This window comes from Gopherus evgoodei, chromosome 10 (assembly GCF_007399415.2).
Source record: "Gopherus evgoodei ecotype Sinaloan lineage chromosome 10, rGopEvg1_v1.p, whole genome shotgun sequence".
In the NCBI taxonomy this organism is placed as follows: Eukaryota; Metazoa; Chordata; order Testudines; family Testudinidae; genus Gopherus; species Gopherus evgoodei.
The window spans coordinates 34,405,193-34,432,958 of record NC_044331.1 but is presented as its reverse complement, the minus strand read 5'-3'; the positions used below and the strand labels follow the sequence as shown (position 1 = coordinate 34,432,958).

Here is a 27,766-nt window from a genome sequence, read left to right as displayed (position 1 = left end):
AACACGTGGGGCTTGTACTCACCGGGCAGTGTTCCAAGTCTTTGGCAGCACTTCGGCAGTGAGTCCTTCACTCACTCCAGGTCTTCAGAGGCACTGAAGGACCCACCGCTGAAGTGCCGCCAAAGACCTGGAGTGCCGCCAGGTGAGTAAAAATTAAAAAGGCACCTCTAGCCAGGGAAGGGATTCTCACTGAGCGCGGTGCCTAATTCGGGGGAATTGGTGGAATAGGCCTAAAGCCGGCCCTGCACAGCAGTGCCGCATGAAAATAAAGGAGCTTCGACAAGCGTACCAGAAGACAAGGGAGGCAAACAGACATGCCACTTCTATGACGAGCTGCATGTGATTCTAGGCGGTAACCCCACCACTACCTCAGAATGCTCCGTGGATAGCTCCCAGGAGCCCCAGGTGACCTCAGGCAACAATAAGGAGGACACTATTGACAAGGAAGAGGAGGAGAATGCATGGCAGGCAAGCAGAGGATCCATTCTCCCCAACAGCCAAGAATTTTTTTTAACTCTGGAGCCCATCCCCTCACAGGACCAATTGTCAGCAGACTGTGATGCCAGGGGAACGCACTCTGGTGAGTACACTTTTTCAATCAGACTGTAGGGGTTACATGCTATTATTTTTAATGTTGAATCTGAACTTAAAAATGGGATACAAGTTATTGGTGGCCACTCTAGCTATGTAGAGGGTGCTCTCTAGAAAAAAATGTTTGTGTGTCTGGGGATGGCCCAGGAATCCTCCCTGGAGATCTCTAGGAAGCTTTCATGGGTACTCTGCAATCCTTTGCAGAAAGTTTCTGGAAAGGGCTGCCTTGTTTCCTCCACCACGGTAGGACACTTTCCTAAATCACTCCAGTATTAACTCTTCTGGCATTATTGCACTATAGCGTAAGTACCCAGACACTTGCTGCATCTGCTCCCTTTCCACTTTTGTTACCCTCAGGAAAGTGATATCACTTGTGGTCACATAGGGGAAGGTTTTAAATGCTAGTCCTTAAACTGCAAGCAATTCAATAAATAATCCACCCGTTTGGTGAATTCTGGATCACACAACCATACTTTCCCAAGAGTGGCCTCTTGTGTGCTTGGAAAAGATCACCATGTATTACAGACAGCCTTTAAAAAGGGGAGGGAAGGGCAATGCTTCCTGTTTGTCTCCCTTCCACCCCAACCCGAAGCTGCTTTTGTAACAATCAAACTATTTGTGGGTCTTTATGCTGGTGCCTGTCTTCTAGCACCATCCAGGTTGCTACGGGAAAGGGGGTTGTGCTGAGGTTGCAACCACTGATCCCAAGGATGTCTTAACAAACGTTGCAGCACAAGACCTCTTGCCCTCGCCTTGTGGCCTTACTTACCATGGCTGTAGCAGCAAACTGACTCTTGCTGTAGCCAGTGGTTCTCCTTAAGTTTCGGCTTGCAGGGAAGTGCATTGAGGGATGTTTCTTTTATTAAAAGATTTAACCTTGCACCAGAAACAATGTATGCACTGTCAATGCAACCCCTGTGCTTTGTATTCTTTGCAGCTGAAACCTTGTCCGTAAGTGCATCCTCCACGCCGGGACAGATTTTTCCAAATTAGAAGATGAAAAAAGAAGACTTGGGAGACAAGTTCAATGAGTTAATGCGTACCTCTGAGAGTGACAAAACAGAGCTCAGCGCATGGAGGACTGCACTGTTGGAAAGCCTGCACAACGACCATGAGGACAGAAGAGCATGCAGGGAAGAGAGGTGTGACATGCAGGACGAGATGGTGTGGATTATGAGAGAGCAAACAGACATGTTGAGGCGTCTGGCTGAGGTTCAAGAAAGGCAGCTGAACGCTAGAATCCTGCTGCAGCCTATGGTGAACCAGCTGCTGTCTTCACCAAATTCCACATATCCCTTGCACTCAACTGCAGGGGAGGGTACAAGGACCAGAAGGTGCCCATTCCCACACTTTTGATTGTTGTTGCAGTGCAAATGTAAGCAAGCTGTCCTTGTTTCTCCTCCCGCCCCCATGTTATCAGCCCTTTTGCCCCAGGTTATCTTACTTTTCTTGCTGTCTCTCAGTGTTTGTGAGCATAATAAAAATCAATGGATTGAGTAGAAAAGGCTCTTTATTCATTAAGCACACAGCGGTTAACATGGTTGTAGTTTACAGGGGAGTACATGCAATGAAGGGGACAGCTAGGTAAGTAACAACATTGAGTGTCACATTACTGTGGGTCATTGATGAAACTAGTTTTCAAAGCCTCACGGAGATGCAGTGCGCCTCAATGTGCTCTCCTTATTCCCCTGGTGTCTGACTGCTCAAAATTGGCTGCCAAAGGATATGCCTCCACCCACCATCTTGTCAGAAACTTTCCTCCCTTTGTTTCACAGATATTATGGAGCACACAGCAACAGCAATGGGGAAATTCCTTTCACTGAGGTCTAACCTAGTAAGCAAACTTCACCAGTGGGCTTTTAAACATCCAAAGGCACATTCACCACCATTCTGCACTTGCTCAGCCTATGGTTGAACCGCTCCTTATTGCTGTCTAGGCTGCCTGTGTACAGCTTTATGAGACAGGGGAGCAAGGGATAGGCTGGGTCTCCCAGGATCATGATTGGCATTTTAACATCACCAATGGTTATTTTGAAGTCTGGAAAGAAAGTTTCTGCTTGCAGCTTTCTGAACAGCGTGGAGTTCCTAAAGATGCACACATCATGCACCTTTTCTTACCATCCCACGTTGATGTCGGTGAAATGGCCCCTGTGATGCACCGGTGCTTGCAACACCATTGAGAAGTACACCTTTTGATTTACGTACTCTTTGGCAAGGTGGTGCCAAGATAGACAGAATGCATATCCCTATCGCCCCACCGCAGTTAGGGAACCCCATCGTGGCAAAACCATCCACTATGTCCTGCACATTTCCCAGAGTCGCTACCCTTCTTAGCAGAAATCTATTGATTGCCCTGGCAACTTGGATCACAACAGACCCCATGGTAGATTTACCCACTCCAAATTGATTCCCCATTGACTGGTAGCAGTCTGATGTTGCAAGTTTCCACAGAGCTATTGCCACTCCCTTCTCAACTGTCAGAGCAGCTCTCATTTTAGTATCAATGCACTTCAGGGCTGGGGAAAGCTCTTCGCACAGTTCCATGAAAGTGGCCTTGCACATTCAAAAGTTCTCCATCCACTGCTTGTCATCCCATAGCTGCATAACTATGTGGTCCCACCAGTTAGTGCTTGTTTCCCGGGCCCAGAAGCAGCACTCCACCGTGTCAAGATGATACACAACTGTCACCAGCAGCTGCGAATTGCTCCATTCCATGGCTTCAAGCAGGGCTGCTTGAGTGACATCACGTTGTTCTGCACGGCGGCTCCTGCTTTGGCTGAGCAAATACTGCAGGATAAGGCATGAAGTGTTTGTAATACTCACAACAGTGTACAGCTCAGTGGGGTCCATGCTTGCTGTGCTATGGAGTCTGCACAGGTAACTCAGGCTTAGGAAAAAAGGCTTGATTTGTTTGCTATTGATTTCAGGGAGGGAGGTAAGTGCGTCATGGGAGGCTAATGCCATGTTCCCATAGCCACCTGTGCAAATGTTTTGGTCCTATGAGGCACTGCAAGCCCAACCCAACATTCCATTCGGGTCCATGCACCATGGCATAGCTACCCACAGTGCAGCGCTCCTTGAGTTGATGCAAGCCCTGCTAGTGAGGATGCGCTCCGTTGACACAATGTGCATAGTGAGGCACGCAGAATCGACTTGCTTAAAACGGAGGCTCAGTGTCAACTTAAATAAAATCGACCTAATTTTGTAGTGTAGACATACCCTGAGTACATTTTCAGGAGTCAGAAAAAGTTATGGTCCTTTGTGTGTCATCTCTACTATACAAACAACATAGTCCTGAAGGGATATTTCTAATATTTACACAGAGACGTTATTGCCCTATGCTCTAAAACATATTTTAACAATTCAAAAAGCCTAACTATTAAATATTATAGCTTTTTAAAATAGGAAACATCTTAACTTTGGCTAAAACACCATCAGAAAATTGTGTTTTTTCATTATTGCATTGAGAAGTTCACTGTGGCACAATAAAATGTTATCTTTATTAATTCCATAGCAAAGTGGATGTGCAATTCGAAGTTAGCAGATAGCCTTTTAGCTTTAAATCTAGTCTATCCATGTTTGATATGTGTTCATTTGTTCTAGTAACTCAGCCCAAACTTGGTGCACAAAGCAGCAGCTAACATGTAAACTGTTTAATTTTGGGGTACTCTTAAGGAGATTTCACTCACATATGCAGTTCAGACAGCTGCCTGAAAGAAGCCAAGTTACACAGGAGTACATATATATCTCAACTTTGCATTCAAGAAAGGTCAAGAAGGCACCAGTTGTTTAGTGAAAGCACATGTAGAGAGATGGATGGGTAAAATCCAGATGCTTAGAGGTTATCTGGGGTGCTGGTTGCCTAGAAGGAAGTCCTTGTCTCTGCACATCAGACGCAGTTTCAGATTTCTAAGGGAGCCACCAGCAGTGAAGAAAGCCCAGGTAACCATAAGCATCATGATAATATAAGATGGCACTAGGCTGCCTTCATACTGAGGATTCAGGAAAGTCTGCAAAAGGAAAAGAAAAATCATAGTTCAGTTGAACAGCAACAATTAAATTAACATCCAAAGTTCTTGTCATCAGATGAGATTTTAGAAATCCAGGTTGCCTGCTCTGCCTGGATACTAACAAGCCAGGAGGATAATTTTTAAGACATCAAGAGTGCCAAGTATCTCGGCCAAAATTCTGCATTTGGCAGTGCTCTAACTGATGCTCTTCATTGCAAATGTTGCTGCATTTCAACAGTTAGCTGCTGTGCATCTTGTGGCCCCAGATTATTTTGTACCAAAAATGCTTACAAAAGACCACTTAAGAAGGATGGGGTAGGCAAATAATGCAAAGGACAAATATGTCCCCTAACTGGAAAGTTACTGGATATTTAGAATCAGACAAACAATTGCTTGAGTGAAAAGACTTGTTTGGCTTTCACCCTCCAAATAATTCATTAATTAGCACTTTTGTTTGATTATTAAAGCCATGATCAGCAGCCCTAATCAGAAATGTATTCACTTCTTCCCCTCCCCTCATATCAATCTAGCAGACTTTAAGAATATATCACAATAGGTGAACTCACCAGACCTGATACCAGCAAATGGCTCAGGATGACTAGTGCCAGCGCCCACCACTTCTTCTTTTCACAAGCATCAAAAAATGCAATGCCCCAAAATACGTGCAGCAGAACAATGGCCAAAGTCATGAATGCTGAAAGACAGTATATCATTAGTCCTCATTACTGGTAAGACATTAAATGTATAAACACACATAGTTTTCATTCATCCACACAACCTCTGATTCAAACTTGCAGTATGAATAGCCATTAATACCTGTACAACAGTCTACACAAGAGAACACAAAACTCCATGTATTTTGCACACACACTAGCAAGAGCTGTAAATGTAATATAGCTAGGCAGCCAAAACCACATATATTTTTACCTAAATGATTGGTTCTGATGTGCTTATTCCAGGACTTATACAACATCATAGCAAAACTATTCACACAACTGATTGGATCTACTGCTCCTCCTTCACTATGCATAAGAAATATGGACTGTTTTCCTTGTCTTCCAGCAGAAGATTTCAAATCTATATTTTGGAAGAGGTAGGAAAGTGGGTAAAAGTCACATTTATAACCTGAAAAAACATTTATATCCTGAAGCAAAGACAAAAAATAAATAAATGGGTTTTAAACTTCAAAATTAATTGAAAGAAAGAAAATCCTGCTTACTAGAATTGTACAGCAAAAAGGAGAAAGGAACTAAGGGCTAGGTCCACAAAAGAACTTAGGCACCTAACTGACAATGTAGGCACCTCAATCCAACATTTATGTGCCACCGAGATCCCCCAAATGTCTGCTCAGCTGCTGCCTAGCTCTGTAGGTGCCTAAAGTTGGTAGGCATCTAAATTTCCACCATGAAAGAACCCTGGGTGCCTAAGTTTCTGCCAGTGAGCACAACTGCCTCAGTCTAGGCACTTGGGCATCTGTTGTGCACCTCAGCCCCACCAGATTCTCAAAATAGGCTGTCCCCAATTTATCTTGCATAAGGGGACAGATATGGTAGGCATGCTCAGAGCACACCAAATCCCATGCAAAAAGGCGGGGGGAGCAGAAGAGGAGGTGCCCCTGTCTTATAGCTTTTATCTCAGTGGTTAGAGCACTCACCCAGGATGTGGGCAACCTAAGTTCAATTCCCCTCTCTGCCTGATGTGGAGAAGTGGTTTGAACTGGGGTGTCTCACCTCTTAGGAGAGTGTCCTAATCATTGGGGTATGGGGTATTCTAGGGCAGAGCTCTCTCCTGTTGAAGCTGTTCCATTGCATAAAAATAATTAAATAGTCAATGGAGTGGGGGGGACTGGAACCTGGCTCTCCGTTTCCAGGTGAGTGCCCTAACTGGTGAGCTCTACACTCACTTCCACATGCTCTGGTCCAATTACTATTTTTAAAAATCAAATGTATTTCTTACAATTATTGCTGTTTATTTCTGCATTTCATATAGCTTGGGCCATAATTATACAGGGGAAAATGCTGCAAGGTTTGTATGGCCAAACTGCAGAGGAATAATTTAAATGCAAATAACTATTTGCTTTATAGTATTTCGGGTTTGGGTTTTCTTTTAAATAACCACATAGTATAAAATTCTCTATATTTTTAGAAAATGTAAACTTCAGGCATAATCCACGTGGCAACACCCCTTTAAAAGGAAGCCATTTTTAAATATTCTCAAGATTAAGACTTTATAAAAAGTGCTATGTAACTGGCACCATTAAAGGAAAATCAAACAAGACATCGGGTACCAGTGTTAGTTCCCAACTCAGTCAAGTAAACAGACAAGGACAATTTTTGGATACCCTGTGATTTAATTAAAACACAAGTAAAACCAAATACAATAATACACAAACTACACAAAAATATCCCATGTTTTCCCCCCCAGGCACCACAAAAAAAAATCAGTAATATGATGGACAGTCATATGCCACTTTAAGATGAAAATGTTCAAATGCCAGGAATAGCGCAGGCAGGTGCAGGATGTCTGGTACCTACTGCAAGACAACACACCACACTGAAATTTCACTTTGTTAACATGAATGTTTGTTAAATGCAGAGAACACTATTTTTTTCCTGATAAACAATAAGGTAGCACAGAGGTGGCTTGAAAACATAAGGGAATCAAACATGTCAACTAGGCAGTTACATAATTGGATGAAGTGACAGTTCTGGTTTCCAAAGGATTAGAAACATCACATATGTTCCTTTAGGAGCACACCATGCTTACAGTTTCCTTTCAGGGAAGGTAACTGAAATGGGAATGAGCTAGTGAAGAAAAAAAGAGTTAGCTGTGTTTTGAACTTGAACCAGAGAGGAATAAGGCCTTCCTTTACAGCTCAAATGAGGAGAACTGGGAAAGATCTTACTCCAGAGGAGTCCATTGATTTGGTCCAAGTTACTGCATGCACAAAAAGCAAACTGATATAGGTATCAAGATTTATTGTTAAATATTTTGAGAGAACCCACAATAGTTAGTGTTAGGTTTGTGGGTCATGTATATTTGTTAAATTCCAAAGTCCTCTAGTATATTTTTTTACAGACTTTGCTCATATTTATGTATAAAAAGGTGAAAATAAATCTTTGTTTTAAATGTTACCTCTTGAATGTACTATTTAAAATGGAAAGGTACAAAAGAGTCCAGGTTGCCTGGTTTGAATCGCTTTTAGGACATGCAAAACGATGAATACAAGAGTTATAGGAAGGAGTAAACAAAAAAGGGCATTTCATCCATAGGTGTCTGTTGTTCAGTCCTTTTTCTTAAACCAATAGAACACAGAGAGAGAGGAGAGTAGCCCCCCACCCCACAAAAAAAGGCAGCACTAGTCTCTGCTGGTTGTAGGGCCATTGCTGAAAGATCACAGAAAAAGTACACAAAATATGACCCAATTTTATTGATTCTGAATACCCCGTATCAGTGGTAGAAGCCTGTAGAAGATCTTGGGAAGAACAGTAGAAATGTGAATCCATAAATGTATAAAGTCAGTCTAGATTCTGGCATATTTAAGAACACTATATGTGTGTTATTGATTGCACAGAAAGCTCCATCATTTTTAAACATTTATATTCATGTTGAGGTAAGATGTGTCCAAAATTATGCACATAAAAAAACCTATCATATTTTGTTTTCTGTTTCTAGTCAGTCATCCAGATAGAGGAAGAAGATCTGGCCCCCACGACATCTGAGGAAGGCGGCCACCCAGATATGCACTTTGTGAATACCCTGGGAGCTGTGGACAGGCCAAACGGGAGGATTGTAAATTGGTAGTGCTCCTGTCCAACCATGAAACGGAGGAAGCACTTGTGCCCCTTGAATATATGGATGTGGAACTACACGTCCTGCAGATCGAGGGTGGCGTACCAATTCCAGGGATCCAGGGAGGGGATGATGGAGGCCAGAGAGACCATGAGAGACTTGAGCTTTACCAAGTACTGGTTCAGGTCTTGCAGGTCCAGGATGGGCCTGAGCCCCCCTTTGGCCTTCGGGATAAGGAAATAGTGGGAGTAGTACCTCTTGCATTTGAACTCCACTGGCACCACTTCCACCACTCCTAAGCCAACGAGCCACCCCACCTCCTGCTCGCGCAGGGCCTTGTGAGACAAGTCCTCCAGGAGGGACAAGGGTGAAGGGTGGTTGGGTGGGTTAGAGATAAATTGGAGGGTGTAGCCTCAGGAGATGGTGTTGAGGACCCATCAGTCCAAGGTCAGCCACGACCACTCCAGGAGAAAAGCTCAAAACTGGTTGGAGAAGGGACGCTTTATTGCTGTTGGATCCCTGCCTGTTTACCCTTGGATGACCCAGGCTTGGGGGCAGACCAGGACTGCCTCTGTGGGCATTTCTTACAGTCCTGTGATTTTTATAACCGCACTCATATTTAGAGTGGGTGGTCTGAGTGGGAGCCTATTGAGGCTTAAACTTAGGTCTAGCCAGAGCCAGAACATAGACGCCAAAGGTCTTAAGTGTAGTGCGGGAATCTTTCAGGCCATGCAGCTTCACGTCCGTCTGTTCCAAAAACAGGGCCTTGCCATCAAACGGGAGGTCCTGCAAGGAGTTCTGCGTTTCACTGGACAGTCCAGATAGCAGGAGCCATGACACCCTCCTCTTGCATGCCACGGAGGCCATGGACCATGCAGCTGTATCCGCTGCATCCGAGGCTGCCTGCAGGGTTGCCAGGGCAGCCGCTGTACCCTCCTCCACCAGAGCTTTGAACTCCTTCCTGTCATGCTCCTGGAGGAAGTCCTCAAATTTGGGAAGAGCGCCCCACAGATTTAACTCATACCAACCCAGGAGAGCCTGATGGTTTGCCACCCTTAATTGGAAACTCGAGGATGAATAACTCTTTCTCCCAAATAAGTCCAGCCTCCTTAAGTCTTTATTTTTCGGAGTCAGAGCTGGTTGGCCCTGCCACTCCCTGTGATTGACTGAATTGATCACCAGGGAGTTGGGGACAGAGTGGGTGTACAGGTATTCATGCCCCATGGCAGGCACAAAGTACTTCTGTTCAGCCCACTTAGAGATGGGGGGCAAAGAAGTTGGGGTTTGCCACAAGGCGTTTGAAATTTTTGCCACCCCTTCATGGAATGGGAGAGACACCCTGCCCAGTACTGAGGCCGATAGGATGTTGAAGAGGGAGTCAGAGGTTTCCTCCTCCTACTCGGCCTGAAGGTTGAGGCTTGATGCCACCCTTTTCAATAGTTCCTGCTGGGCTTTAGAGTCTTCCTGTGGGACAGAGGGAGGAGGGGCCGTAATCGCATCATCAGGGGAGGGTGAGGAGGTGGGCGCAGTACTCTGCGAACCCACCAGTACTGGGGGTCCCACCACTTAGTCGCCCTCTGAGCACTGAACCAAAAGTGCACATCCCATTGACTCCTTTCTAGGAGGCTGGGAAATGGAGGCTGACAGCTGTTCCAAAACTCCAAAAACCAACCAACCCCCCCTGTATCAGGAGCCACAGGGCCCATTGGTACCATGGTGCCAGCCAAGGAGCCTGGTGCCACTGCACCTGCTGTGGCACCAGCACAGCAGGCTGTTCAGCCTGACTGGCCTGTCCCATTGATCGATGGCTACAAAGGAAGGCCAGGCTGGTGTACAACCTGTCCCTGTCCCTGGACTGGGGGAAGCGGCAGCAGCGGGAACGGTGCCAAGGAGGAGACCATGATCCTGATGTGGAGGAATGGTACCGCCGGTAGCAGCTGCTCCGCAATCAACTCTGGCGGGAGGATTTGCAGCGGCATTGTGCCCGCGATCGATGCCCAGGACTGCGGAAGTGGTGCTGTGGCGGGGTTGTGGAACAAGACAATGAACAGGAACGGTGTCTATGTTCATGTCACGATTGGCTACGGAAGCCCCTTGGAGATGAGGACCTTCGGTGCCATCTGTCTCGGTCTCGACGGGGCCTGCTCCTCAAGGCAGAGCGGTGCCTGGAACCCCTGTTAGTCAGAACCCAACCAGACCACCTGGTGGGGGTTGACGGTGACCGGTGTGGACTACGCATGGGGTGGTTGCTAAGTGGCGAACAGCATCGGGAAGATTCCCTCGACCACAAATGGTACCAAGCAGGGGGCAACTGCGGAGATCCCCACGGTGGCTTGCCTCTGGACCGGGGACCCAGCGTTGGTGGTGCCCCTGGTACCGGCAGGGACATAATGTCCCGAGCCGCTTGCAGGGCCTCTAGCATGGAGGACATCCAGACATCCAGGGAAGCCTGCTCTGACTGGGCCGGGCTACTCCACTCAACCTGAGTTGGAGGCCTGGAGGCCAATGGGGACTGAGGACTGCCCAACATGGGTCCAGCCTCTTCCCCAGTCTTGCTCTGGTGCCGCCGCGGCAAAGGCTTCTTCTTAGCCTTCTTGGCATGCCCTGCAGATGGGGAGCGGTGCCGATGGGTAGATGGCACCAAGGGGTCGCCGTGCACCGACACTGCAGCACCTGGTGCTGACTCGGAGCAGCGCACCGGAGTCAGGGTCAACGCTGACTCCATCAGGATAGCCCAGAGCCTAATGTCCCTTTCCCTCTTGGTCCGAGGCTTGAAAGACCTGCAAATCTCGCAGTGATCGCTGAGATGGGTTCCCCCCAGACAGTGTAAATAGTCCGCATGCAGATCACTCACTGGCATTGGCCGCCTTCAAGTGTAGCACAACTTGGGGCATGGAGCATGCCCTGACCCGGGCGCACTAAACTAAACTAATCTTCACCTATAGGTACTACTACAATGAACGAACAAGAGGTCGAGAAGAAAGCTGCAGACAATCTGGAGCAGAACAGTTCCAAAGCACCTTCACTGGTGGCAAGAAGGAACTGAGAGTGTGGGGGAGCGCAAAGTGCCCCTTACACCGTGCTATAGAGGCGCCACTCCAGGGGTCGCTGGGACGCTCCTCTGTGGGTACTGCAAGGGGAAAAACTTCCGCACCAGTGCACGTGGCGAGCACACACACCTATTGGGGAATACACATGAGCAATTAGTTGAAAAAGAAATGGAGGTACAGAAACAGGAAGTGGCTTGCCCACGGTCACATTGAAGGTCACTGGTAGAGCTGGGAATGACATCCACATCTCTTGACTCTCAGTCCAATGCCCTATCCATTAGACCACACCCACTCCCAAGGACGACTGATGATTTGTAACATCCACCTACAGAAGTCTTGTTTCTGGGCTCAAGGACTACCTGAGTTCTAACCAAGAACTGCCCTGGACCTACTGTGTGGCCTTGGTCAAGTAATTTATTCTTGATATCTTAATTTCTGATGTCTATCAAGTGGTCTTAATACTCACCTAACTCACTTCATCTTGGCCAGGCTGCAAAAATGATAAAAGTTATACCACAACTCTACATCCGTGATTATATAATGATGACATTATTCCTGACTCACATACTGTAAGAGTTTAGCTAAACAAACAGCTGAATACCATAGTAGTTTACTGCTTGTCACTTGAAACACATCATCTTACTAATAACAATCATTCAGGTAAGCACTAAAGTAGATTCCATTTACAATATTGAGTTTTACAGCTGCTTAGAAAATGTGTCAAAACTGTTTGACAAAAAAACTCTCATATTCTGTTTTCTGACCACTTAAGCAGCCAGTTGGAAAATGTTCATATTAAAAATAGGACTATTCAGAAAAAGAGTGTAGGGACTTTAGGTTTGGAACTTCCTCTAGGTCAGGGGTCAGCAACCTTTCAGAAGTGGGGTGCCAAGTTTTCATTTATTCACTTTAATTTAAGGTTTTATGTGCCAGTAATATATTTTGACATTTTTAGAAGGTCTCTTTCTATAAATCTATAATATATAACTAAACGATTGTTGTATGTATAGTAAATAAGGTTTTTTAAATGTTTAAGAAGCTTCATTTAAAATTAAATTAAAATGCAGAGCCCTCTGGACCAGTGGCCAGGACCCGGGCACTGAGGGTGCCACCGAAAGATCAGCTTGCGTGCCGACTTCGGCATGCGTGCAATAGGCTGCCTACCCCTGCTCTAGGGATTGTAATGTTGATATAAAGCAAACCATGATTTAGGGTTCATATATGAAATTTTGACACAGAAGTTGAATGCTCACTTTTTTCAGCTGTCACTTTGTGTTGCCTTTACTGCATAGAGTTCTTTCTATGGTGTCTTAGGACAAGAGGAAAGCATGTATCTGAGTCACTGTTCTCTCCACTCCATTAGATTGGGGTTTTTATTAATCTAGTCAATTAATACACAACTATCCAAGTTTAGAAAGCAGGAGGCAGACAACTGAAATAACTGAGCTATCAGTCTACTCCAACTGAGCACATTCACAAGATCTCAAGGGGGAAAAAAATCAAACAAATTCATATCAAAAAACCTTGCCTTTTTAATCAAAAAGATCTCATATTTCAAAAGTATAAGCTAAGGTCAAAAGCATCTGGTACGATTAAAACAAGTGCTCTCAAAGAAATCAAACATAACATTTCAATAATGCACTGTTCTTCTTTGAATAAAATATTTATATTTTGCAATCTGAGAAAAGTGGGACTTCTAAAATGGAAATGGAGAGTTTAATTCTTATCTTTTCTCTTAAAACAAAATTAGCAACATTGAAATTACATGAAATCAGAACCATTTGAAGTCACAATGATGTGAGATGGCGCCATCTAGGGACTAAATATTGCAACATTAAATTGGGACACAGTTAAGGACATTTCAGTTTCTTCATAAACACATCTTAACAGTTTGATTTAAAGTTTTAACCACAACAGGAAATTTAGGAACATCTGTTATGCAACAAGAAAGTTGGACACTTTCTTGTTGTGTATTTATAGTTTACAGTTCCTTAAAGTGCTGTGGGGTTACAATATACACCGTATAAATGTATACTAATCACAATACAAAGTGTCTATATGCAGGGGTGGGCAAACTATGGCCTGCAGGCTGGATCTGGCTCCTCAGGGCCTTGGATCCAGCCAGCGCGATTGCCTCCCTTGGCGCCATGGGCGCCACTCTCAGAAGTGGCTGGCACCACTTCCCTGCAGCCCCGGGCACGGGCACAAAGGGCTCCGTGCATTCCCTTGCCTCCAGGCACCGCCCCTGCAGCTCCCATTGGCCAAGAACGGAAAACCACAGCCAATGGGAGCTTCAGGGAAGGTACCTGGAGGTGCAGCAAGGGCAGCACATGCAGAGCCCTCCCTCCCCTCCCCCAGGAGCCACAGCGCTTCCTGGAGCAGCGCAGGGCTGGGGCCAGGGCAGGCATGCAGGGAGACTGCCCTGGCCCTGGTGTGCGACGCTGCCACTCCGAAGCCGCTTTAGGTAAGCGGCTCCAGGCCGGAGCCCGAATCCCTCCTGCACCCCGCCCCAAAACTCCCTGCCCAAAGCCTCCTGCCTGCACCTTGCACCCCTCCTGCACCCCAACCTCCTTCCCTGAGCCCCCTGCTGCATCCCTGTGCACCCCAACCCCCTGCCCTGAGCCCCCTCCCCCAGTCCGCACCCCTTCCCTGAGCCCCCTTGTACACCCCGCACCCCTCCTCTGTCCCAGTACCTTGCCCTGAGCACCTTCCTGCACCCTGCACCCTCTCCCACACCCCAACCCCCTGCCCTGAGCCCCATCATACACCCCACACTCCTCCTCTGCCCCAATCCCTTGCCCTGAGCACCTTCCTGCACCCCGCACCCTCTCGCACACCGCAACCCCCTGCCCTGAGCCCCCTCATACATCCTGCACCCCTCCTCTGCCCCAATCTCTTGCCTTGAGCCCCTTCCTGTACCCCACACTCTCTCCCATACCCCAATTCCCTGCCCTGGCCCTCCGTACAATTTTCCCACCCAGATGTGGCCCTTGGCCCAAAAAGTTTGCCCACCCCTGGTCTAATGGTTGTTTTGAAGAGAAAGTCAAGGGCAGTGACACTTTATTCTCTCTCTCTACACACAAACACACACTTACACTTTGTAAAGTGGCAACAATAGTTAATTAAAGAGGCATCAGGAGATTAATTGTAACACTGTAGCCAATGAAGTTAGCTACACAACTGTCTGTTTTTGTAAACAATGTGCATAATTTTGGACACATCTTACCTCAACACGAATATAAATGTTTAAAAATGATGGAGCTTTCTATGCAATCAATAACACACATATGGTGTTCTTAAATATGTCAGGATCTAGACTGACTTTATACATTTATGGATTTACATTTCTACTGTTCTTCCCAAGATTTTCTATAGGCTTCTACCACTGATACGGGGTATTCAGAATCAATAAAATTGGGTCATATTTTGTGTACTTTTTCTGTGATCTTTCAGCAATGGACCTACAACCAGCAGAGACTAGTGCTGCCTTTTTTTTTTTGTTTTTGGGGGGGGAGGTTACTTTCCTCTCTGTGTTCTATTGGTTTAAGAAAAAGGACTGAACAACAGACACCTATCACAAAGTGACTGAACCACTTATTTCTCAACAAGATATCATGCCATGTGTAAGGGAATTTCAAGTAAGCATTTTACCTTTTGTAAGTCTCTATGCAAAGGAAGGGAGAGGGAATAAGGGAATGTGTTGAAATGAAGACTTTATGTTTTTAACTTTTTCATTAAAATGTTTCTGCCTGGTTCTTTGCTTTCTGCATACACAAAAAGAACAATTTATTGTTCTGTGATGTTCAACAAGCAAAACCAAGTCCCTGGCAACTCAAATTAATGGTAATAATTAGGAAGTAAGGCATTAACAAATAGGGACAACTTAAAATTTGTTAAAACTCATCAAACCTATTGTACCTCTCACCCTGTCATGTCCTACACTGCCAAAATTATTCACGAATGAGTGGACATTCCTTAAAATCATGGGCAAACCTTATGATAGTCCAACAGTTCTGCTCTGCTTCTCCACTATTCATGCCTCTATGAATAACTGATGCTTTCGTAACAGGGCCAGGAGTGATTTCCTTCCTGGCAACCCTGTAAAATCTGCTTTATGGTGGAGAGATCAAAAGCCATTAAGGAAAACAATAGATGAGTGAGTTGGTATTTCTGCAAAGCAGAACAATATTTGGCCCTAACAGAGGCCAGGACCTAGCCAAACTCAGTCAGTGCTGCAGTCAAACAACCTAATTTCTCCTACCAATTTGTAATAAACCCTTTTGAACTTGCACAAAGAATCTGTTCTCTCTACTAGCCACTACACCAGCAGAGAGAGTTTATTTTTCTCTACCAGAGTCTAGCAGCGAGCATATGTTTAAACAGTCTGGCCTGAAGTATGGTCCTTTAATTTTTATTTTATTTCAATTCCAGATGAAATGTCTGCCTTTACAGGATGGCAAGTTTTAATGAATGTACACTGCTTGCATCCACTAGAAGAAAGAATCCCCAATCAATCTCTTTTGAAAACACCACCAGAGACCACGGATAACATAAAGCATATACGCTTTTCAAAACATAACATTTTGGAAATCTATCTTACTATTGTTCTATTCTTCTGCAATAATTCAAAGTTGATCTTTTCATATTACTAGGGGTATTATTTATACAAGATCTGGGTGATCTGATTTACATATCAACCTTGAGATAAACACCCAAGGTGTCCAGCAAGCCTCATTCAGAAAAAATGTGTTTTCCTTAGCTTTGCATTACCTAAAGAGGTACTCTAGTTTTGCAATGATCAAGATCAGAATGACAAACAGATCTGACTTCAAAAAAATAGTAAAATAAGAAAGAACGGTGTCAAAGCCCTAATTTGTGTTATAGTCCTTTTAGACTTTCATATATGGGAGGAATACCCTTAAAGGAAAAGGAAAATACATAAATAAATACAAGTGATTTATATTGTTTATAATTTGATGTCATTGCAACCTCTATTTTATTACACTAAAACAATTTTTTTTAAAGTACACCAAAATTTAAATATTTGCAACAGATTTTAAGTTGCAGAAAAATAACACACCGAATCCTGGATGTTTACCAAAGTGAGATTGACTTCCAATCAGTTGGTGGTCAGGACCCCGAATGTCTAGAGGCAAAACTAGTAAAATATTTCTTAAAAAGCTGAATTCTTAATTAATCTTATGCTTCATGAGCCAAAAATTAACGTAACTGTTTAGTGAAAGTTATGTTTATTCAAACGTATACTAAGATACACACAAATATCTCACAGTACAGTCAGAGCCCTCATAGTGGGTTAAATAAAGTTTTCCATGGGCCACTTATACCAGGAAATGTTAAGAGCTTGTCAGAAAAAGTGACTGAATAAATTCAGTCTTCACTTGCCCCTCAGCCCCCACAACAATCACCAGGCCACACTCCCATGCACAGATTTACCTACCAGAAGACAGGAAGTACTGAGGAGAATCTCCATAAATACCCACTGTGCCTGGTCCCAAGGAGTCAGTCAGGATATTCACAAGAGAAAATACTCCACTCATGATCGCAAAACCCAGGCCAGACACTATGCAAAGAACACACACAAACACACAAGAGACTAATTACAAGTCTTTAGACAAATCCTCACATTACTTGCAGGTGGCAAGATTTTATAAGTGAAGTCATATTCAAAGACAAAAGAATTCTAAGGAATCTCTCCATTTCATTCCTACAGTATATTTTTATTGGAAACCAACTAATTCTTTGGTTGTGATAGAGGAGAAGAATAATACTTAGAACTTACAGAGGACTTTACATCTTCCAAGTGCTTTATGAACATCAACCAACACTCACAATTCTGCTGTGAAGTGAACAAATATTCCCATTGCCTCAAGATGGAAATGGGAGAGAGAGGTTAAGTGATTTTTCGAAGACGATAGAGCAAATCCATGTCAGAGCTAGAATCAGAACTCAGATATTATTGTCTCCTCTCAACTGATGGCAGTTTTATTAGAAGAGACAAGGACAAAACGGGCTTGGAGACTGAAGCACCATCTCACCCCAAAAGATAAGAGATACGTTGGAAGATCAAGGTTGAGGTATGCTGGCTGGGTTACGTGGGCACTGATATTACCTCTATTATATAACATCTCTTCCATAGAGAGAGAAAAGACGGTTACTCACCTTTGTAACTGTTGTTCTTTGAGATGTGTTGCTCACATCCATTCCAGTTAGGTGTGCGCGCCGCGCGTGCACGTTCGTCGGAAACTTTTTACCCTAGCAACTCCAGTGGGCCGGCAGGTCGCCCCCTAGAGTGGCGCCGCCATGGCACCCGATATATACCCCTGCCAGCCCACCCGCTCCTCAGTTCCTTCTTGCCGGCTACTCCGACAGTGGGGAAGGAGGGCGGGTGTGGAATGGATGTGAGCAACACATCTCGAGGAACAACAGTTACAAAGGTGAGTAACCGTCTTTTCTTCTTCGAGTGATTGCTCACATCCATTCCAGTTAGGTGAATCCCAAGCCATACCTAGGCGGTGGGGTCGGAGTGAGAAGTCGCGGCATGGAGCACTGCAGATCCGAAGGCCGCGTCCTCTCTGGACTGCTGGACCAGGGCGTAGTGGGAAGCAAAGGTGTGGACTGATGACCAGGTCGCTGCCCGACAGATTTCCTGGATGGGCACACGGGCGAGGAAAGCCAGTGACGACGCCTGCGCCCTGGTAGAATGCGCAGTCACACGGCCCGTAGGAACGTGGGCCAGCTCGTAGCAGGGCCTGATACAGGATGTTACCCACGAGGATAACCTCTGCGAGGAAATGGGAAGCCCCTTCATGCGGTCCGCTACTGCCACGAAAAGCTGGGGGGATTTTCGGAACGGTTTTGTCCTCTCCACATAGAACGCGAGAGCCCTACGGACATCAAGCGAGTGGAGTTGTTGCTCCCTGCGTGAAGAATGAGGTTTCGGGAAAAAAACCGGGAGGAATATCTCTTGGTTGACGTGGAAGGCTGAGACCACCTTGGGGAGAAAGGCAGGGTGTGGCCTCAGCTGCACCTTATCTTTATGGAAGACTGTATACGGGGGGTCTACCGTGAGAGCCCGGAGTTCCGACACCCGTCTAGCTGAGGTAATAGCTACTAGAAAGGCAGTCTTCCAAGAAAGATAGAGTAGGGAGCAAGTAGCTAACGGCTCGAAGGGGGGCTCCATGAGCCGAGACAACACCAGGTTAAGATCCCAGGTCGGGGCAGGGGGTCGGACGTTAGGGTATAGACGTTCCAGCCCCTTCAGGAATCTAGTCACCGTTGGGTGAGAGAAAACGGAGCGGCCATCCCCACACGGGTGAAAGGTGGAGATAGCCGCCAAGTGGACCCGCAGGGACGGTATCGCCAGGCCCTGTTGTTTGAGGGACCAAATATAGTCCAAAATATTGGCCACCGAAACTTCCAACGGGAGGAGACCTTTCTCCATGCACCAACAGGAGAAACGCTTCCACTTGGCCGAGTACGTCGCTCTAGTGGAAGGCTTCCTGCTGCCCAAGAGTACCTCACGTACCGGGGTGGAGCAGCGCAACTCAGAACTGGTCAGCCACGCAGGAGCCACGCTGCTAGGTGCAGCGACTGGAGGTCCGGGTGACAGAGAGTTTCGTGGTCCTGGGTAGTCAGGTCCGGGTGAAGGGGCAGGGGAACTGGGTCGGCTATGGCCAGGTCCAGCAACATGGGGTACCAATGCTGTCTGGGCCACGCCGGGGCTACCATGATCACGCGGGCCCTGTCCCTGCGCACCTTCAGAAGGACCCTGTGGACCAGCGGGAACGGGGGGAACGCGTAGAACAAGTGGGTCGTCCACGGAATAAGGAAGGCGTCCGCTATAGACCCCGGTTCCCGGCCCTGAAAGGAGCAGAACGCCTGGCATTTCCTGTTCCCCCTGGACGCGAAGAGGTCCATGCGGGGACATCCCCACCTCTGGAAGATTGAGAGAGCGACGTCCGGGCGAAGGGACCACTCGTGAGAGAGGAAGGATCTGCTCAGGCGGTCCGCCAGCGTGTTCCGTACTCCGGGGAGGAAGGAAGCCGTGAGGTGAATGGAGTGGGCTATACAAAAGTCCCAGAGTTGCATCGCCTCGTGACATAGGGGAGAGGATCTGGTGGCGCCCTGCTTGTTGATATAGTACATGGTCGTCGTGTTGTCGGTAAATACCGCGACACAACGACCCCGAAGCTGGTGACAGAACATTTGACAAGCAAGGCGGACCGCTCTCAACTCCCGCATGTTGATGTGTAGCTTCACCTCCTGCAGGGACCACAGGCCCTGTGTTCTCAGGGTTCCCAGGTGGGCCCCCCAGCCGAGATCTGAGGCATCCGTCGTTAGGGACACCGAGGGCTGGGGCGGGTGGAATGGAAGCCCCGCACACACTACGGACTGGTCTAGCCACCAGCTGAGAGAATCCAACACCCCCTGGGGGATTGTGATCAGCATGTCTAGTGATTGCCTTGCCGGCCGGTAATGTACGATGAGCCACGACTGGAGGGGCCTCATGCGGAGCCGTGCGTATCCGGTCACAAATGTGCAGGCTGCCATATGGCCTAACAGGGTTAGACATGTCCGTATCGATGTCAAGGGGGCTGCCAGCAAGCGCTGAACGATCGCCGACAACGCCTGGAACCTTGAAAACAGCAGAAGGGCCCTGGCCACGGTGGAGTCCAGGACGGCCCCAATGAACTCCACCCTCTGCGAGGGAAGCAGGGTGGACTTGTCCACGTTGATCATGAGGCCCAAGGTAGCAAACAGGCCGGTGATCCTGCGGACGTGGCTGCAAACCTGCAGCTCCGACGTGCCCCGAATTAACCAATCGTCTAGGTAAGGGAACACGTGAATGCGACTGCGCCGAAGATGTGCCACAACGACGGCCATACATTTTGTGAATACCCTCGGAGCCGTAGAAAGGCCAAATGGGAGGACTGCAAATTGGTAGTGAAGGCGGCCCACCACGAATCGAAGGAAACGTCTGTGGTGTGGCCATATGGCAATATGAAAATAAGCGTCCTGCATGTCGAGGGCGGCATACCAGTCTCCCGGATCCAGGGATGGGATAATGGTCCCCAGGGATACCATGCGGAACTTCAACTTCACTAGGTACTTGTTGAGCTCTCGTAGGTCGAGGATAGGCCTGAGGCCTCCCTTGGCCTTGGGGATCAGAAAGTAGCGGGAATAAAACCCCTTGCCTTTCTCGTTTTCCGGAACCGCCTCTATAGCTCCTTTGTTGAGGAGCGACTGTACCTCCTGTCGAAGGAATTGCTCGTGAGAGGGGTCCCTGAAGAGGGACGAGGAAGGGGGGCGGGAGGGAGGAAATGATACAAACTGCAGGCGGAATCCCGTCTGCACCATGCGTAAGACCCAGCGGTCGGATGTTATTTGGGTCCACGCCTGGAGGAAAAACGAAAGGCGGTTGGAAAACGGGGGGGAAGGATCCGTGGGGGAAACTGGTACTGCGCCCTCGGGCACACCTTCAAAACGAAGGTTTGGGTCCAGGCGGGGGTTTGGAGGAGCTCTGATTCTGCCCCCCTTGGTTCCCCGACTGTCTGCGCCTTCCATTCCTGCCGCGGCGCCTATTAAGGTCCTGCCGCTGGCGGAACTGGGGGTATGGCCGACGCTGCTGCTGTTGCTGCGGCCGGAAAGGTCTGCGTTTCGTCCCAGGCGTGTGAATCCCAAGGGAGCACATAATGACCCGATTGTCCTTAAGACTTTTCAGTCTGGGGTCTCTCTTTTCCGAGCACAGGCCCTGGCCTTCGAACGGGAGGTCCTGGATGGTGTACTGGAGCTCCGGTGGAAGGCCAGAAACCTGAAGCCAGGAGATGTGGCGCATCGTTACCCCCGAGGCGAGGGTACGGGCAGCCGAGTCTGCAGCGTCCAAGGAGGCCTGCAACGAGGTTCGTGCAACCTTCTTGCCCTCGTCAAGAATCGCCGCAAATTCTTGACGAGCCTCTTGTGGCAGCAGCTCTTTGAACTTGTCCGCTGCCACCCACGAGTTAAAAGCGTAGTGGCTAAGAAGGGCTTGTTGATTGGAAACCCTGAGCTGAAGGGCCCCAGCCGAATAGACCTTGAGGCCGAGGAGGTCCATACGCCTGGCCTCCTTGGATTTGGGGGCTGGGGCTTCCTGTCCGTGACGCTCCCTCTCGTTCACCGACTGCACCACCAGGGAACATGGTGTCGGGTGAATGTGGAGGTACTCATAGCCCTTGGAGGGGGCCATGTACTTCCTTTTGACGCCCCTCGCAGTAGGGGGGATGGAGGCCGGTGACTGCCAGATTGTATTGGCGTTGGCCTGGATCGTCCTAATGAAGGGTAGGGCGACCCTGGTGGGAGCATCGGAGGAGAGGATGCTGACAACGGGGTCCTCGATCTCAGAGACCTCCTCAGCTTGCAGGCTCAGATTCTGTGCTACGCGCCTGAGGAGGTCCTGATGTGCCCTGAGATCTAGCGGAGGAGGGCTATTGGAGGAAGTGCCAGCCACTGCTTCGTCAGGAGAAGAGGATGAGGAGACCCCTGGCAAGAAAGTGTCCAGCGGGGGGTCCGCCTCAGCCCTCGCCTCTGGCTCAGGAGGGAGACCAGGGTCTTGTTGCTTCGATCCTTCCTCCCCGTCCGGGGAGGGAGGGGGGGCGGGACAACGATGCCTCCAGCACCCTGTGCTCTGCCGTTGCAGGCCTAGGAGGAAGCTGTTGGGGGCCCTGGGCTTGATGGTACGCCCAGGGTGTCCAGAACCCCCACTGCTGCGGACCCTAGTTCTGTTGCGGAGGGTCTTGGAAGAGAGCCGCTTGTCTGTCGGTGCCCAGCGCGTATACACTGTCCGCCTGTGATGACACCGACGGCTGTCTGGAAGGCCATAGAGGGGCCGACCGTGGCTGGTAAGAGTCTCCGCGGTCCGGCACCGAAGATGTTCTCGGTGCCGGGGACCGGTACCGGGAGCCATACCGGTGCTGGGATCGGGACCGGGTTCCCGATCGGTGCCACAAGTACGACTGGTACCGCCGAGGGGAGCGGTTGAGTCCCGAGACAGCGCCGTCATCATGGGTTTGCCCCTGGACGCTACCCACACCGGAGGTACCGGGGGTGGCGGCTGAGTTGACTCAGTCAGGGCAATGAGGTCCCATGCCGAGGCGAAGGTCTCTGGAGTCGATGGGACCAATAGCTCAACCCCAGATCTTATGGGGGAGCTCGGCAGGACCGGACTCAACGGACCCACCGGGCCCGGAGTCGACAGTGCCGGTAGCGCCGCGGCAGATACTTAACCACTAACTAACAACCGTAGAACAAGGAGAGCTAGGGACGTGGAGGACAGCTATGCCGCGCTCCACAGTTCCAACAACCGACACGGCGGTAAGAAGGAACTGAGGAGCGGGTGGGCCGGCAGGGGTATATATTGGGTGCCATGGCGGCGCCGCTCTAGGGGGTGACCTGCCGGCCCACTGGAGTTGCTAGGGTAAAAAGTTTCCGACGAACGTGCACGCACGGCGCGCACACCTAACTGGAATGGATGTGAGCAATCATTCGAAGAAGAACTTCATTTTTCAGAGCTGTTAACATGTTATCTTTCACGAGTGCTAAAGCCACGATTGTTTTAAAAAGGGTAATATATTTATTTCTGAAAACTATAGAGACTGAACTTTACTGAAAGAAATATACAGAATTAACATAATGCTTCATGACAAAGTAGAATCATAGTTTTACTGCATCTCATATTTCAGCACAACCCTGGTCATCTTGAGACATAGTGTGGTCTAGTAGATTAACCAGAGAACTGAAAACATGGAATTCCTGAATTCTAATCCTCATTCTCACAGTAATTGCCTCTAGGATCTTGGGCATGTTTTTTTTTTTTAAATAGTCCCATTTATGAAGTAGGGATGAAAATAATTACCTAGCTCCTGGAGCCTTGGAAAGAATTAGTCAATGGTTGTAAAATGGCTCTGAATTTAAGAAAATAATTCTTAGCAATTGTAGTGCTTTTCATTAACAGCTTCCTTTTGATGTTAATGGTAAAATTATTTTGATATCTTTTGCCTTACGTAATCTGAACATCTATAAAGTAAGTTTTTACATGCCTGTTGGAGTCTACAAGACTTTGTGAAACAAATAAAAATGGAGTAGCAAATAAACACAGTCTGCATGCAAAAGTTAACATATTCTGTGGCTATAACATTTTACAAATGACTTTTTTTTCTAACATGACTATTTTGGGTACAAGTTAAATAGTTTTGACTGCATTTCAACTTACCATAGGACAACTGTCTGACCGAGATGGGTATGGTTTCCTCCTGGCTTATAGTCATTAAGCCCTAATTAGCTTTTCTGAAATAAAGACAATATTTTTAAAAGTAATACCTTAATGTCCATACATTCTATTTTTCAACTTTGCTACTTTAAACTAGTCAGATCTTATTTTTAAATGTCTAAATGAAACAAGAAAGCCACTTAAATAATTATATGCAAAGGATGGGGGGAGGCTTTTCAAAGCAAAGGTCATCAGAATTTTTCAATATGGGCAAAACAACTTATTTTCTCGTAGTCCCATTCTCAGAAATGGCTGAAATATTTTGGCTGAAATTCACCCTGTGGTAGACATCCAGCATGGAAAATTTCAGACCATATGGATGAAGACAAAAAAAGTTATACACAACTGAAAACAGGATATTATAACAAGTATTGTTGGGCAGCCTTCATAATAGATGGTGTTACCAGCTCCTCCTATAATATTTTAGTTCTGGATAAACAGACCCAGGAAAAACTTAAGCCAAACATTTCAACCTGTTCAGCGGAATTCCTAATGGGGGGTTTTAGCTCTAACAGTTTCTATATCTTGGTCCTGATCCTGCAAAAACTTACTCATATGCTTAAGTTAAATAACTTAAATGGGACTGCTCACAGTGCATAAAGCTAAACACACGCTTAATTCTTTGCAGGATCAGTGCCCATGTCTACACTCTTTTCGGATACTCAAATGTTAAAACCTCAAATTAATGCCAAGTACCTGAAGAACCTTTATCCAAGCAAAAATCAGTTTACTAGTTTAATAAGAATTTGGAAAAATTTGTTAGAACTTGTTACAGGGTTTATACCAATTATTTTGATGCCAAGAACAAAAATAAAGATTTTCTTCTGGTTTATCTACCCCCATTCACTGGTTTTTGAAATAAAATTGCCAACGCAGATACCTTGATTATTTTGCAAATACTTTTAGCCAACACCTAAATTGTGATGACACTTGTAAAAGAAGAATTTGATATCTGATTCTTTTGCAGAAATGGTAGCAGTGGAGAGTAACATTTGTGTCACATGAAATGATGGCACATATCATCATGCAATGCATTTCTTATTGAGGTCAGTGAGACAAGCTGTTGTTCTTGGTGTCAGCCATGTTCACTCAACTGCTGTTTCTACAGCATTCACAGCCACAGGATGTAAATTATCGTGATCTAAAATGCCATCATATGACACTGTTACTCAGTTCCCCCAGTTTTCCAGCCTATATTAATTTTGTATTCAGACTTAGATGGAATTTAAAGAAATAAAAACATTGTATTTTAAAACTTTTTCCTAGATGCTATATTTCTCAGATTTCATTTTGCTTAGGGATATAGGATCACAGATTTAATCTGAGTTTTTAATAACTAAATTACTGATATAGCAGTGACGAATCAGAAATTCTGGAAAACTCACAAGCAGGGAACGACAATAATTCACGAAAATGTCAAAATATAATGCTGAAACACTGGAGTTTGTTCTAATTAACAATCAATTTTTTTTAATGGAGATCCTTGACAGATGAGACCCAAGTTATTTATTTTTTAGTTCTTTCTATACCCAAGGATAGTCTTATTATAGGAGAGAAAACAGTCATACATTAATGCGTCTATTAGGCCTGTTATTTTTATCTGAATACATCATATAATACAACACTTTCAAACCTGATTTTCAAGTCATGTTTAGAAAGTTTTCTTTGTAACATAAGGACTTATATTAAATCCCCAATTATGCAGAAACTGGTGAGGCCGTAAGAGGAGTGCTGGCATACTACAGGCTACCTATTCAGTATAAGCCTCGAAAGAGTAAGTGTATGTCTTCACTAGCAACGTTAAAGTGCTGCCATGACAGCACTTTAACATGGATGTGTAGTCACAGCACCAGCACCCCCACAAGGGGAGTAGCTACCAGGTGCACTATCTACACTGCCACTTTACAGTGCTGAAACTTGCAGCGCTCAGGGGTGTGTTTTTTCACACCCCTGAGCGAGAAAGTCACAGCGCTATAAAGTGGCACTGTAGGCAAGGCCTAAGAGACACCAGAAACATTTAACTTACTTCAACAGTTTGTAATAGGCAAATCGGAAGATGCATTGACAAGGAAGACCTGTATTGAAGTGGGTTACAAAGCAGACACATACTCTCCCACAAACCCCATTTACCATGCTAATACTGTAAATTATTTGAAAAACTAATTTAAAAAAACAGCTTAGACTAACAGTTTTACCCGCAATGTAGACAGAGCATACTGTGATTAAAATGGTTTCAGAAAACCGTCTGAGAGCCTTGACTACACAAGGAAGCTGAACTGTTGCAGGAAGTGGACTGACCACTCTCAACCATGTTTCCTGAGACAACAGTGAAAAGGTTTTGACTGGGCTATGTTATTTTCAATATGAGTTATGGGGGCACTGTTGCTAAAAACTATTTTTGCTGACATCTATTTCCTACCATAGCCAAAGAACTTGGGAATGGCTGCTAAATGTGGTTTTAATCCTGTCCTTTGGGAGCAAATTCTTGTTAACACAGGGTTGTCATCATGGCTATGTGGTCTAGAGACAGCACCCAGGAGTCTGCCCAATTTAGAATCACAGCTGTCTGGAGACTCACCCCCACCCCCTTCCCCAATCCTTATTCTCTAGTAATAGCCCCTACTCCTGTTGTCTGGTTCATATATATATGACTAGGGGCTATCATTGGAGAATGTGATCCTTTAATAAGGGTTGGTCCTCTTGTGCTGCCCACATCGGGAATGGGGGCTGGGGTCTCCCACATGTGCCACTAAACCCAACACCCTGAGTTGGGGGGGCTCATGCCCTATTATTAGGCTGGTGTTCCCCACACACTTAACTTCTCCCTAACTGCGATGTGTGTGTCAGACCTTTGCAGGGGGTGGGCGGGTCCTGCTGTTTTGCAGAGATGCAACCTCTCTCTGCCTTTAGGGGAACAGGAGGCTGATACACTCAGGTGGGATCTGAGGTCACAACCTCAAATACACCTGGGTCTGGGGGCTTCTCCTGCCAGGAGGTGGGAGGAGAGGTTTGTGCCATGGGGTGAGGTCGGGGGCTTCTACCATCGACGGCAGAGGGCGGGTAGCCTCCAGGCTGAGGACTGTCTGGGGTATCTCCCATCGGGGGAGGGGCTGACACCCAGAGTGAGGGGACTGGGGATTCCTTCCGCCGAGGGGGGGAATGGGCTGACGCCCAGGTGGGGGCCCCTAGGGGCTCCTCCCCACCTGCCCCTGCACAGACGCTGCATGACCGCTGAGCAGTCTCAGGAGGCCCAGGTAGGTGTCGCTCCCTGGCCCGGCCCCACCTGGCTCACACACCCAGCGATGAGGAAGACAAGGCGCAGCGGCGATGGTGCAGACGCACAGGGCCAGTGCCGGCCCGAAGGCGATGAAGCTGCACCCAATGAATACAGCCGCAGTCATGGCGGAGGAACCTGGCCCAGACCCGGACACGCCCCCACCCAAAGCCCACCGCTGCCACCACCCTCTGCTGGGCGGGAGCCCGAACCAAGGCCTTGACCTCCTGCTGGCTCCTCAGAGCAGCGCATTCTCCCCAAGCCCACAGCCCTGTTGGTGGGACCAGGGCTAGCAGGGGGAGGTGGGAGACGCGCACTTGGGGCGGGCTCAGGGCAAGCCTGAGGACTTGACACAAGCTCTGGCTGTGTAACTGGAGTCACACGTCAGGCTGAAGCAGGGAGGCTGGACTAGCCCTTTCTGTTACAGTCCTCACCGCTCCTGACTTCAGGTGCTGTAAGCTTAGCACCCACCAGCTCCTGTAATAGTCTGTTGACAGTAGGAGCGATCCTAACTACCTTCCCAGCAAGCTGCTGGCTGTAAAGCCTACAGGGCCAGCTCACTAAGTCATAGATTCATAGATTCATAGACTCTAGGACTGGAAGGGACCTCGAGAGGTCATCGAGTCCAGTCCCCTGCCCTCATGGCAGGACCAAATACTGTCTAGACCATCCTTGATAGACATTTATCTAACCTACTCTTAAATATCTCCAGAGATGGAGATTCCAC

General features: G+C 47.2%; 1 protein-coding gene across 1 annotated transcript; it reads right to left on the bottom strand.

The window, feature by feature from the left end:
* Positions 1–3,112: 3,112 nt before the first annotated feature.
* Positions 3,113–27,166, bottom strand: APH1B (aph-1 homolog B, gamma-secretase subunit). Its single transcript, XM_030577985.1, is given in 5 exon segments — positions 3,113–4,601; positions 5,168–5,295; positions 16,902–17,057; positions 27,060–27,091; positions 27,093–27,166. Coding segments are annotated over 5 exon segments (558 nt in total). The 3' UTR covers positions 3,113–4,433.
* Positions 27,167–27,766: the final 600 nt, after the last annotated feature.